The sequence below is a fragment of the Hypanus sabinus genome, chromosome 17 (assembly GCF_030144855.1).
Source record: "Hypanus sabinus isolate sHypSab1 chromosome 17, sHypSab1.hap1, whole genome shotgun sequence".
Lineage (NCBI taxonomy): Eukaryota > Metazoa > Chordata > Chondrichthyes > Myliobatiformes > Dasyatidae > Hypanus > Hypanus sabinus.
In genome coordinates, this window is record NC_082722.1 from 602,593 (window position 1) to 613,985 (window position 11,393).

An 11,393-nucleotide genomic window follows, 5' to 3' on the forward strand; every position below is an offset into this window, starting at 1 on the left:
GAACTCAGTGATCGGAAACTGGATGGGCAAACTCGCCCAAAAGTTTGATTCTTTCCTAACGTTCCTCACCCTGAGGTGTATCTCGGAATTCCAGTCCCATTGCAAGGAATGAAATGGAGAGATCTGTCAACGATCACACACACGTCCCCTCCCCTGCAGCGATACTCCCAGCTCAGTCTCAGCCCATGCAAATGAGGTGACGCTGATCAAAGCTCACACACAGCACAGCCCACGTCACTTTCAATCTTTATTAATACTTAACAAATGTACAAACAAATTAAGATCAATTTAACAACTCCATACAACACGCGATAGAGATCCAGTTAACATCGTAGGTTTATGATACTATAACGCACCGGGTCCTAATCTGACCTCTGAATGAAACATGCAGACACGGCTTTAACTCCTCCCTCGGAGTGTCAGACACCCTGAGTCAATAGGCTGGTCCCGGACTAATGTCCAGTTGGCATAATTTACTCATCATTATTTAATTATTTATGGTTTTATATTGCTAGATTTCGACACTATTCTTGGTTGGTGAGACTGTCACGAAAACCCAATTTCCCTCAGGATGAATAAAGTATTCCTGGCTGTCTGTCTGTAAACTGTGAATATGATTCAAACTCAGCTCTCTTTCTTCACTGGGCACCAGCGTCAACTTCCCGAGTCGATGCTGAAGTTTCACCTCCATTCGGGAGCCGGGAAGAATTGAACCCACGTTCAAAACTAGCTCTTGAGACCTCGTTGAAGTCTGGAGATTTCACTTCGTCTTTGCCACCCTGTTGTTTCCTGTCCAGGTACTCCACTGACTCTTTAACCCATTCCTCCTTGGCTCTAGCGCAAATCTTCATATTCCTCTTGTTGGTGAATCTGAAGCAGAACAAACAGTGGCGATTACGGGAGAGTCATCAACCATTGTTCTCAAACATTTTGCAGTTGCACGTTGAAACACTTACATGACAGCAGGTGTCGGGCACAAGAGAGCTTCCGTGTAGCTCTTAAGCCTCTTGCGAGGAATGGGCGTGGTCCTAAACCTCTCACAGCATTCTAGCGTTATGATTGAAGCTGAGGGAGAAGGAAAAACAAATAGTTAGATACCGCTAGATAACTCAACCCACCTTAACCCACGTGAACGCACTGCCTCGCGCATGAAGGCCTTTCCAACCCAAGACATTTAACGGTGTAACCCCGTCCTTCATACAAACTACTGTACGCCATTCCCCTACCGATCTGATGACCCTTCCAGTCCCTTTGACTGACTGCCATTCCCGACCCTCCCTCCAAGAGAATCATTCCACTGTGAGCTGTTCAATATCACCGCCAACCGATGGGAAGCGGGAGAGCTGCTCCCCGCAGCTGATCGCGGTGCATTGTCGGGATTGGGTATGGAATATTGGGAATAAGGAAAATCTCTTACCCGGGGCGGGTGCAGCTTGCTTGAAACAGCAGATCCACAGAGCTGCCAACATTGCGACCACGCAGAGCGCTGCCTTCATCTTGTCCTGTACCAGGATGGAATTGATGGCCGTGTGATTCACCAGCTCCCATAGTCTGCTTTATAAAGGGGGTTGGCAGCACTCATGGTCATCAATTTAGGGCTTCCCTGGAAAGTCCCCAAACCAGCACTGGCCACTGCTCCGATGTTCCATAAAAAGGGAAGTACAGGAATTCTCCGAATGGCCGTTCGGTAGTTCAGCTGTAAAGGGCGCTCTTTAACTTTCTGGGGCGGACTTTCTTAGTACTAGCGCGTCTGACTTCTTTCAGGCAATCCCACATCCGATTCAGAGGGGAAGAGAAAGTTGAAATACAAGAGCTAGTTTCAAACGCATGCGTTCTCTCCGTGGACTGGGATATGGATGAAAGTGCAAGATCAACCATTTAGAGACAGCACATGGGATGATAATACTGTTGCAATCAAAGAAAGTTGATTGAGTTGCAATCAAGTAGGTTGAGTGAAGTACAGGGCTGGCGATTCAATGTCCCTGACTATAGAAACTCCAGGCGTGACAGAGCGGACATGGCCCTCCTGATGGGGCAGAGAATTACTGCGCTGCTCAGGGTCGATGTCCTGGAGGGATGGGCTGATAAAACTCTCGGGCTCATTCGGTCACTCAACAGGAAACAGATCCTTCAGTCCAGCTCGTCCTTTCCATAGTGACCAGCAACCTGGTCCCAGTCGTCGCGATTGGACTGTATTTTTCATAATGCTTCCGAACCATGTGCTTATCCGAAGTATTTATCAGTCGTTCAGGCATCAATGAAACCTTTGGCAGCTGATGGCGGAGTTACAACTCAGATCCTTTTTAAGGATACTCTCTCCTGTCCATTTCAGTTGTCTTACTCTGAGGAATATCTTTTTGCGTTCTGCACGTGATTTATGTGCTCTTTATCATTTTATACTTCTCTATAAGATCACGCCTCGATCTCCCAAATTCTTAAGAATAAAGTCCTTGCCTACCCAACCTTTCCTTGTAATGCAGATGCTCGAATTCTGTTAGCATCTTCCCAGATCTTCCCTGCAACCTGTCCTGTTTAATGGTATCTTTCCTATAACAGGGCTACCAAAACCGGACACAATACTCAAAGCGTGGCCTTATCAATGACTTGTCCAAATGTGCCATACAGTAACTTGTCAGCTCAAATAGTCTAAAAGCATTCATCACCACCCTGTGACACTGCACAGTTACAACTTGGGAATAAAAGAGTGGTTTTCAGTGTACGAGAATAGAGGTTTCAGGCATGACAGGTGGAGGTGCAGATGAGAAGGGAATGTTTACCTGCTGATCAAGGGAATTGTTACAGTTGTAAAAAGGGTGAATATCCTGGAAGGACCAGAGAAGAAGAATACAGGGCTAGAATGTAAGATGAGGGAGGGTTGTTTGCATGTATGGAGTTATGAGTTTTGTTTTGGAAGATACCACTATCTAGCTATACAGTAATTTTGTTGATTTAAAAATATTGTAAGTTCCTCACATTTTGTGGCAGATGATCTACTAGGGCATTGTTGGTCAGAGCATAGTTGAAGAGTTGGGTTGTAGTTGAGAACAATATTCTCCAATCACTGCTGTTCTCTGTAATAATCCTGGAAATGGGCTCTGCTCGCAGAACATACAGTAGTGTGAAAGGAGGCAAGTTTTTCCTTGAAAATATTCTGGTGGCTTCTAGCCCAGATTCTGCTTTTGCACAGTTTTCTACAGTTTCTGAAAGAAACATAGAAAACCTACAGCACAATACAGGCCCTTCAGTCCAAAAAGCTGTGCTGAGCATATCCCTACCTGAGAAATTCCCTAGGGTTGCCTAGCCTACTGATGTTTACAGTTTCTACATCTTGTTTACTGTCACTGTTCTATAGATTTGTTAGTATGCCCACAGAGGAAGAACCGCGTGGTTGTTTGTGCTGACATGTTTGTACATGTTTGTACAGAATAAATTTCACTTTGAACTTTTACTAAGAAATTTCTTTTTAATCCTGGGTGGGATTACAGTGTTTAATTTATTTATTAAATTATTTTTGTCAATTATTGTCTGAGACTCCTACACTGTAAAAGTACCAGATGGAATGGAGTTTGTCATGTGATGGGGTCTTGAATTGACCCTATGAACTCTGCTCTTAACAAGAAAGAGAAAGAGGGAGGTGTACAATGCAGAATCCTTGTTATTAAGAGAGAGAGAGAGAGAGAGAGAGAGGGAGGTGAAGAATGCTCAGGAGATTGATGTTGTGGCTTCTCGGCTGTTTGTTTACATTTCCACAAGGACACTGCCTGCTTGTCAATTCTTACAGAGAGAGGAGGGTGGAGAAGTTTGATAGACAGCTGGGGTTCTGCATGCTGAGATGAATGCCAGGTCAGCTGCTGGACACACAGACACACGGTTTTGGACACTGGATGAGCTTTGTTGTGCCCACAGGAAGGTGGGTTTTTGGAGGAATGATGAGGAGAACCGATCAGTGGCTCTCGCAGTGCAGAAAAGGTGTGACCGGTGGGGAGTTATTTGTGTGTCCAACCCTGGCCTGGCTTGATAATTCCACCACAGAAGAACGGTCACCTTTGTTATGGTCACAGTCGGTGACTTTAAAAGGATTTCACAGGACAACGGGAAGATCGACGGTATCAGCTCACCTGAAGACCTACACACCTCTCTCTCTCTCCAGCTCTTCTCCACTAAATACCACAAACTGAACTGAACTTTCTTCATCATCATAAGACTGTATCCATTTACCCCTAGGCTTGAAGAAGCTTGGTTTTCCTATTTCCACACTTATGTATATATATAATCATTGCTAACCTGTTTGATATATCTGCATTTTTATTACTGTATGGCATAGTTGCTAATAAACACTATTAGTTAACAGCAATACCAGACTCCAAAGTGTTTTCCATTTCTGCTGGTTCTTTAACCCGTCACGGGGTTAAGTGACAGTCAAATGTGTTCAGGAATCTTTCCATAATCAGTACATAGAAGTGCCGACAAGAGAATGTGCGATACTTGATCTGCTATTAGGGAATGAGACATCGGGTGACAGATGTTTGTGCAGGAGACCACTTTGCATCTAGTGATCATAATGCCATTATTTTCACAGTAAATATAGAAAAGGATAGGTCTGGTCCGTGGGTTGACATTCTATATTGGAGAAAGGCCAATTTTGATGGGTAGGCAATAGACCTCACCAGTTCCCCAACACCACCACACTCCTCAGGTTAGCGGAACTGATACTCACACTTAATAACTTCTCTTTTGGCTCTTCCCACTTTCTTCAGACCAAGGGTCATAGAGTAGCTATGGGCACTCGCATGGGCCCTAGCTATGCCTGCCTCTTCGTGGGTTATGTGGAACAGTCTATGCTCCAAATCTATTTTGGTACTGCTCCCCAACTTTTCCTTCGATACATTGACGACTACATTGGTGCTGCTTCCTGCACCCATGCTGAGCTCGTCAATTTCATCCACTTTGACTCTAACTCTCACCCAGCCCTCAAATTCACTTGGTCCATCTCAAACACTTCTCTGCCCTTTCTTGACCTCTCGGTCTCCATCTCTGGAGATAGACTGTCCACTGACATCTTCTATAAACCCACCAACTCCCATAACTACCCTGATTATATCTCTTCCCACCCTGCCAAATGCAAAAATTCTATTCCCTATTCCCAGTTCCTCCGTCTCTGCCGTATCTGCTCCAAGGATGAGGCTTTCCATTCCAGGACATCCCAAATGTCCTCTTTCTTTAAGAATCGTGGTTTCCCTTCTGCCGTTATCAATGATGCCCTCACCCGCATCTCCTCCATTTCCTGCACTTCGGTCCTCAGCCCATCCTCCTGTCACCAGAACAGGGACCGCGTTCCCCTTGTCCTCACCTATCACCCCACCAGCCTCCAGATCCTGCATATTATCCTCTGCAACTTCCGCCACCTTCAACAGGAACCCACCTCTAAGGACAACTTTCCCTCGCTACCTCTCTCTGCTTTTCGCAGGGATCGTTCCCTCCACAACTGCCTGGTCCACACGCCCCTCCCCACAGAACTCCCACCTGGCACTTATCCCTGCAAGCGTAAGTGCTACACCTGCCCCTACACCTCCTCCCTTACCACCATTCAGGGCCCCAAACAGTCCTTCCAGTTGAGGCAACACTTCACTTGTCAGTCTGTTGGGGTAATCTATTGCATCCGGTGCTCCTGGTGCAGCCTCCTCTACACCGGCGAGACCTGACGCAGATTGGGGGACGCTCTGTCCGTCACAAAAGACAGGATCTCCCGGTTGCCACCCACTTCAACACTCCTTCACATTGCCATTCAGATATGTCCATACCTGGCCTCCTCTACTGCCATGATGAGGCCAAACTGCGGTTGGGGGAACAACATCTCATATACCGTCTGGGTAGTCTCCAGCCCCTTGGAATGAACATCGAATTCTCCAACTTCTGGTAATTCCCTCCCTCTCCCTTCCCCATCCCACCTTCACTCTGTCTCCTCTTCTAGCTGCCTATCACCTTTCATGACTCAGCCTTCTCCTACTACACATAGTGCTTTCCCCTTAGATTCCTTCTTCACCTCTCCTGCCTATCCACTCCCCCACCCCTTGATCTTTCCTCTGATTGGTTTTCCACCCTTCCCCCACCTTCTTTTTAGGGCCCCTGGCCCCGCTTTCTTCAGTCCTGATGAAGGGTTTCGACCTGAAACGTTGACTGCTCCTTTCAACGGATGCTGCCCGACCTGCTGAGTTCATCCAGCTTTTTTGTACGTCTCAGTTTTGAAGGTATCAGAAAGGAGCTGGATTAGGGCAGGCTGTTTTCTGACAAAGATGGACTTGGTAAGTCTGAGGCCTTCAAAGGTGAAAATTTGACAGCACAAAGCTTGTCCATGCCTGTCAGAATAAAAAGGTAAAGAAAACAGGTTTAGGGAAAAAAGGAGTCGAATAGCAGGTATTGGCAACACAGAACAAATGATGTACTCATGGAGTATAAGAATTAGAGACATGCAAGAAAACACTTAACAAAGAAACCAGGAGGCATGAGGTTGCTCTAGCAGACAAGGTAAAGGAGAATCCTGAGCCATTCTACAGATTTGTTAAGAGCATAGGGATAGCAAGGGACAAAATTGGTCCCCTGGAAGTGTCAGGGCATTGAAGCAGTGACCAAATCACAGTCCAAGTACTGTGTTCACTATGGTATTTACAGAGTAGTAACTCCAGAGGACCAGCAAAGTCAGCGTCAAAGTCATAGACAACAGACAATAGACAATAGGTGCAGAAGTAGACCATTCGGCCCTTCGAGCCTGCACTGCCATTTTGAGATCATGGCTGATCAACTACTATCAATAATACCCAGTTCCTGCCTTGTCCCCATATCCCTTGATTCCCCTATCCATAAGATACCTATCTAACTCCTTCTTGAAAGCATCCAGAGAACTGGCCTCCGCTACCTTCTGAGGCAGTGCATTCCAGACCCCCACAACTCTCTGGGGGAAGAAGTTTTTCCTTAACTCTGTCCTAAATGACCTACCCCTTATTCTCAAACCATGCCCTCTGGTACTTGACTCTCCCAGCATCTGGAACATATTTCCTGCCTCTATCTTGTCCAATCCCTTAATAATCTTTTATGTTTCAATCAGATCCTCTCTCAATCTCCTTAATTCCAGCGTGTACAAGCCCAGTCTCTCTAACCTCTCTGCATCAGACAGTCCAGACATCCCAGGAATTAACCTTGTGAATCTACGCTGCACTTCCTCTACAGCCAGGATGTCCTTCCCTAACCCTGGAGACAAAACTGTGCACAATACTCCAGGTGTGGTCTCACCAGGGCTCTGTACAAATGCAAGAGGATTTCCTTGCTCTTGTACTCAATTCCCTTTGTAATAAAGGCCAACATTCCATTTGCCTTCTTCACTGCCTGCTGCACTTGCTCATTCACCTTCGGTGACTGATGAACACGGACTCCTAGATCTCCTTGTATTTCTCCCTTACCTAACTCTACACCGTTCAGATAATAATCTGCCTTCCTGTTCTTACTCCCAAACCTCACACTTATTCACATTAAACGTCATCTGCCAAGTATCTGCCCACTCACCCAGCCTATCCAAATCACCCTGAATTCTCCTAACAGCCTCATCACATGTCACACTGCCACCCAGCTCAGTATCATCAGCAAATTTGCTGATGTTATTTTCAATGCCTTCATCCAAATCGTTGACGTAAATTGTAAACAGCTGTGGTCCCAATACCGAGCCCTGTGGCACTCCACTGGTCACTCCCTGCCATTCCGAGAAACACACATTCACCACTACCCTTTGCTTTCTATCTGCCAACCAGTTTTCTATCCATGTCAATGTCTTCCCCCTGATGCCCTGAGCTTTGATTTTACCCACCAATCTCCTATGTGGGACCTTATCAAATGCCACTGGATCTCCCCCCGTCTAACTTCCTGGTTACATCCTCGAAAAACTCCAACAGATTAGTCAAGCATGATTTACCCTTGGTAAATCCATGCTGGCTCGGCCCAATCCTGTCACTGCTATCTAGATATGCCACTATTTTACCCTTAATAATGGACTCTAGCATCTTCCCCACCACCGATGTCAGGCTGACAGGTCAATAGTTATCTGTTTTCTTCCTCCCTCCGCTCTTAAAAAGTGGGATAACATCAGCCATTCTCCAATCCTCAGGAACTGATCCTGAATCTAAGGAACATTGGAAAATGATTACCAATGCATCCACAATTTCCAGGGCCACTTCCTTTAGTACCCTAGGATGCAGACCATCCGGACCTGGGGATTTGTCTGCCTTCAGTCCCATCAGTCTACTCATCACCGTTTCCTTCCTGATGTCAATCTGTTTCATTTCCTCTGTTACCTTATGTCCTTGGCCCATCCATACATCTGGGAGATTACTTGTGTCTTCCTTTGTGAAAACAGATCTAAAGTACTCATTAAATTCTTCTGCCATTTCTCTGTTTCCCATAGCAATTTCACCCAATTCATTCTTCAAGGGCCCAACATTGTTCTTAACTATCTTCTTTCTCTTCACATACCGAAAAAAGCTTTTGCTATCTTCCTTTATATTCCTGGCTAGCTTGTGTTCGTACCTCATTTTTTCGCCCTGTATTGTCTTTTTAGTTAAGTTCTGTTGTTCCTTAAAAACTTCCCAATCATCTGTCCTCCCACTCACCTTAGCTCTGTCATACTTCCTTTTTTTTTAATGCTATGCAATCTCTGACTTCCTTTGTCAACCACTGTGGCCCCTTTCCCCCCTTTGAATCCTCCCTTCTCTGGAGGATGAACTGATTTTGCACCTTGCGCATTATTCCCAAGAATACTCTGCCATTGCTGTTCCACTGTCTTTTCTGCTAGGCTATCCGTCCAGTCAACTTTGGCCAGCTCCTCCCTCATGGCTCCATAGTTTCCCCTGTTCAACTGCAACACTGACATCTCCGAGCTGCCCTTATCCTTCTCAAATTGCAGATAAAAACTTACCATATTATGATCACTACCTCCTAATGGCTCCTTTACTGCAAGATCACTTATCAAATCCTGTTCATTACATAACACTAAATCCAGAATAGTCTTGTCCCTGGTCGGCTCTCGTACAAGCTGTTCCAAGAATGCATCCCGTAGGCACTCTACAAACTCCCTACCCTGTGGTCCAGCACCAACCTGATTCTCCCAGTTCACCTGCATGTTGAAATCCCCCATAACTACTGCGACATTACCTTTGCCACATGCCAATGTTAACTCCCTATTCAACTTGCACCCAATATCCATGCTACTGTTTGGTGGCCTGTAGACAACACCCATTTGGGTCCTTTTGCCCTTACTGTTCCTCAGTTCTATCCACACAGACTCTACTTCTCCTGACCCTATGTCCCCCCTTGCAAAAGACTGAATCTCATTCCTCACCAACAGGGCTACCCCCACACCCTCTGCCCACATTTCTGTCCCTACGATAGCACGTATACCCTTGTACATTCATTTCCCAGGTCTGATCTCCCTGCAGCCATGTCTCCGTTATCCCAACAACATCATAGTTACCCATTCGCACCTGGGCTTCAAGCTCATCCGCCTTATTTCTGACACTTCGTGCATTCAGACATAGAATTTTTAGCCCTCTTCTCCTCTCTCTGTTTGAATTGCTGCCTATTGTGCTTAACCCAGTTCCCTGAACTCCCATCGGGCTATACACCTCTAGAATTGTGTTGTCCTTCCTAAATTTACTGACTCTTTCAGCACATTTAACTCCATGTTCCGTCAGACCATCCCTCTGTACATCCCTCTGTACATGTGTCCTCCTTATCACTTGTTCCGCCTCACCTTTCTCTACTACACACTTAATATTCTGGAACCGTGTAGTCCCCCCCTGTCCTTTATTCTTCCTCTCGCTACCCTCTCTCACATTCTGGATCCCCGCCCCCTGCAAATTTAGTTTAAACCCCCCCAAGAAGCACTAGCAAACTTCACTGCAGGAATGTTAGTGCCGCTCCAGTTCAGTTGTAAACCGTCCCTTCGGAACAGATCCCACCTTCCCTGGAACAAAGCCCAATTATCTACAAACCTGAAGCCAGAGATCAAAGTTGAGATGGAGATCAAAAATTCCAGAGAAATCCAAAAACCAGAATCGGGAGACAGGCAGAGTTGATATTCCGATGGACAGAGTTCAGATACAAATGCTGGAAAGGCTCAGGAAAACTCACTGGCCAATCTGGCAACAAACAAGTGAAAACACAGGACTAAACTACACTGAGCAATAAACAGAGAGGCAGACGATAGGTGGAGCACAATGAGACAGATGTGGTCGCAAAACAGGTAAAAATGAGGAACAGGTAAGAGGCAGAGTACTCAGTGATACAGGGGCCAGAGTAGAGCAGGAGCAGAGACAGGAGCACATGGGGCATGAAAACAAACAAGAGGACTTAGCAATACAAAACCTCAGACTGACGAGTAGAGGGAAAACATAAAAAACGACAAAGTTCGACTGGAGGTACTGACAAATGGTAAGATTCTTGGCAGTGTGGAGGATCAGAGGGATTTTGGGGTCTGAATACACTGGACACTCTGCTGCACAGGTTGACTCTGTGGTTAAGAAGGCATACAGTGCATTGGCCTTCGTCAACCATAGGATTGAGTTCAAGAGCCGAGGGGTAATGTTGTAGCTATATAGGACCCTGGTAATATCCCACTTGGAATACAGTGCTCATTTCTGGTCGCCTCACTACAGGAAGGATGTGGAAACTATAGAAAGGGTGCAGAAGAGGTTTACAAGGGTGTTGCCTGGATTGGGGAGCATGCCTTATTAGAACTGCTTGAGTGAACTTGACCTGTTCTCCTTTGAGTGACGGAGGATGAGAGGTGACCTGATAGGGGTGTATAAGATGATGAGAGGCATTGGTCATGTGGCTAGTCATACGCATGGAGCTTAGAAAAATAGAGGGCTAAGGATAACCCTAGGTAATTTCTAAAGAATGTACATGTTCAGCACAGCATTGTGGGCTGAAGGGCCTGTATTGTGCTGTAGGGCTTTCTAAACTTATGCAATTTTTTTAAAGAAGTTACCAGGAAGCTTAATGAAGGCAAGGTCATGGATGTTGTCTGCATGAACTTTAGCAAGCAATTTGACAAGATTCCACATGGCAGGTTTGTCAAGAAGGTTCGGTTGCTTGGCATTCAAGATGAGAAAGTAAATCGGATTAGACATTGGCTTTGTGGGAGAAGCCAGAAATCTGCAGTAGTTATTCCTCTCTCTGACTAGTGTAGCGTTGCAGGGACTGGTGCAATGATTTGGATGATAATGTTGTTAACTGGATGAGCAAATTTGCGGATGACACCAGGAGTACCAAACAGACATGAAGACTATCAGAGCTTGCGTTGGGATCTGTTTTATCTGGAAAAATGTGCTGAAAAAGGCAGATGGAAT

The 11,393-nt window shown here is 45.8% G+C and overlaps 1 protein-coding gene across 1 annotated transcript; it reads right to left on the minus strand.

The window, feature by feature from the left end:
* Positions 1 to 234: 234 nt before the first annotated feature.
* On the minus strand, positions 235 to 1,739 carry LOC132407128 (eotaxin-like). Its single transcript, XM_059993424.1, has 3 exons — positions 1,418 to 1,739; positions 957 to 1,065; positions 235 to 870 (listed from the first exon to the last, which is right to left on the minus strand). The coding sequence occupies exons 1-3, from the start codon at positions 1,494 to 1,496 to the stop codon at positions 639 to 641; spliced, it is 420 nt and encodes a 139-aa protein (XP_059849407.1). The 5' UTR covers positions 1,497 to 1,739; the 3' UTR covers positions 235 to 638.
* Positions 1,740 to 11,393: the final 9,654 nt, after the last annotated feature.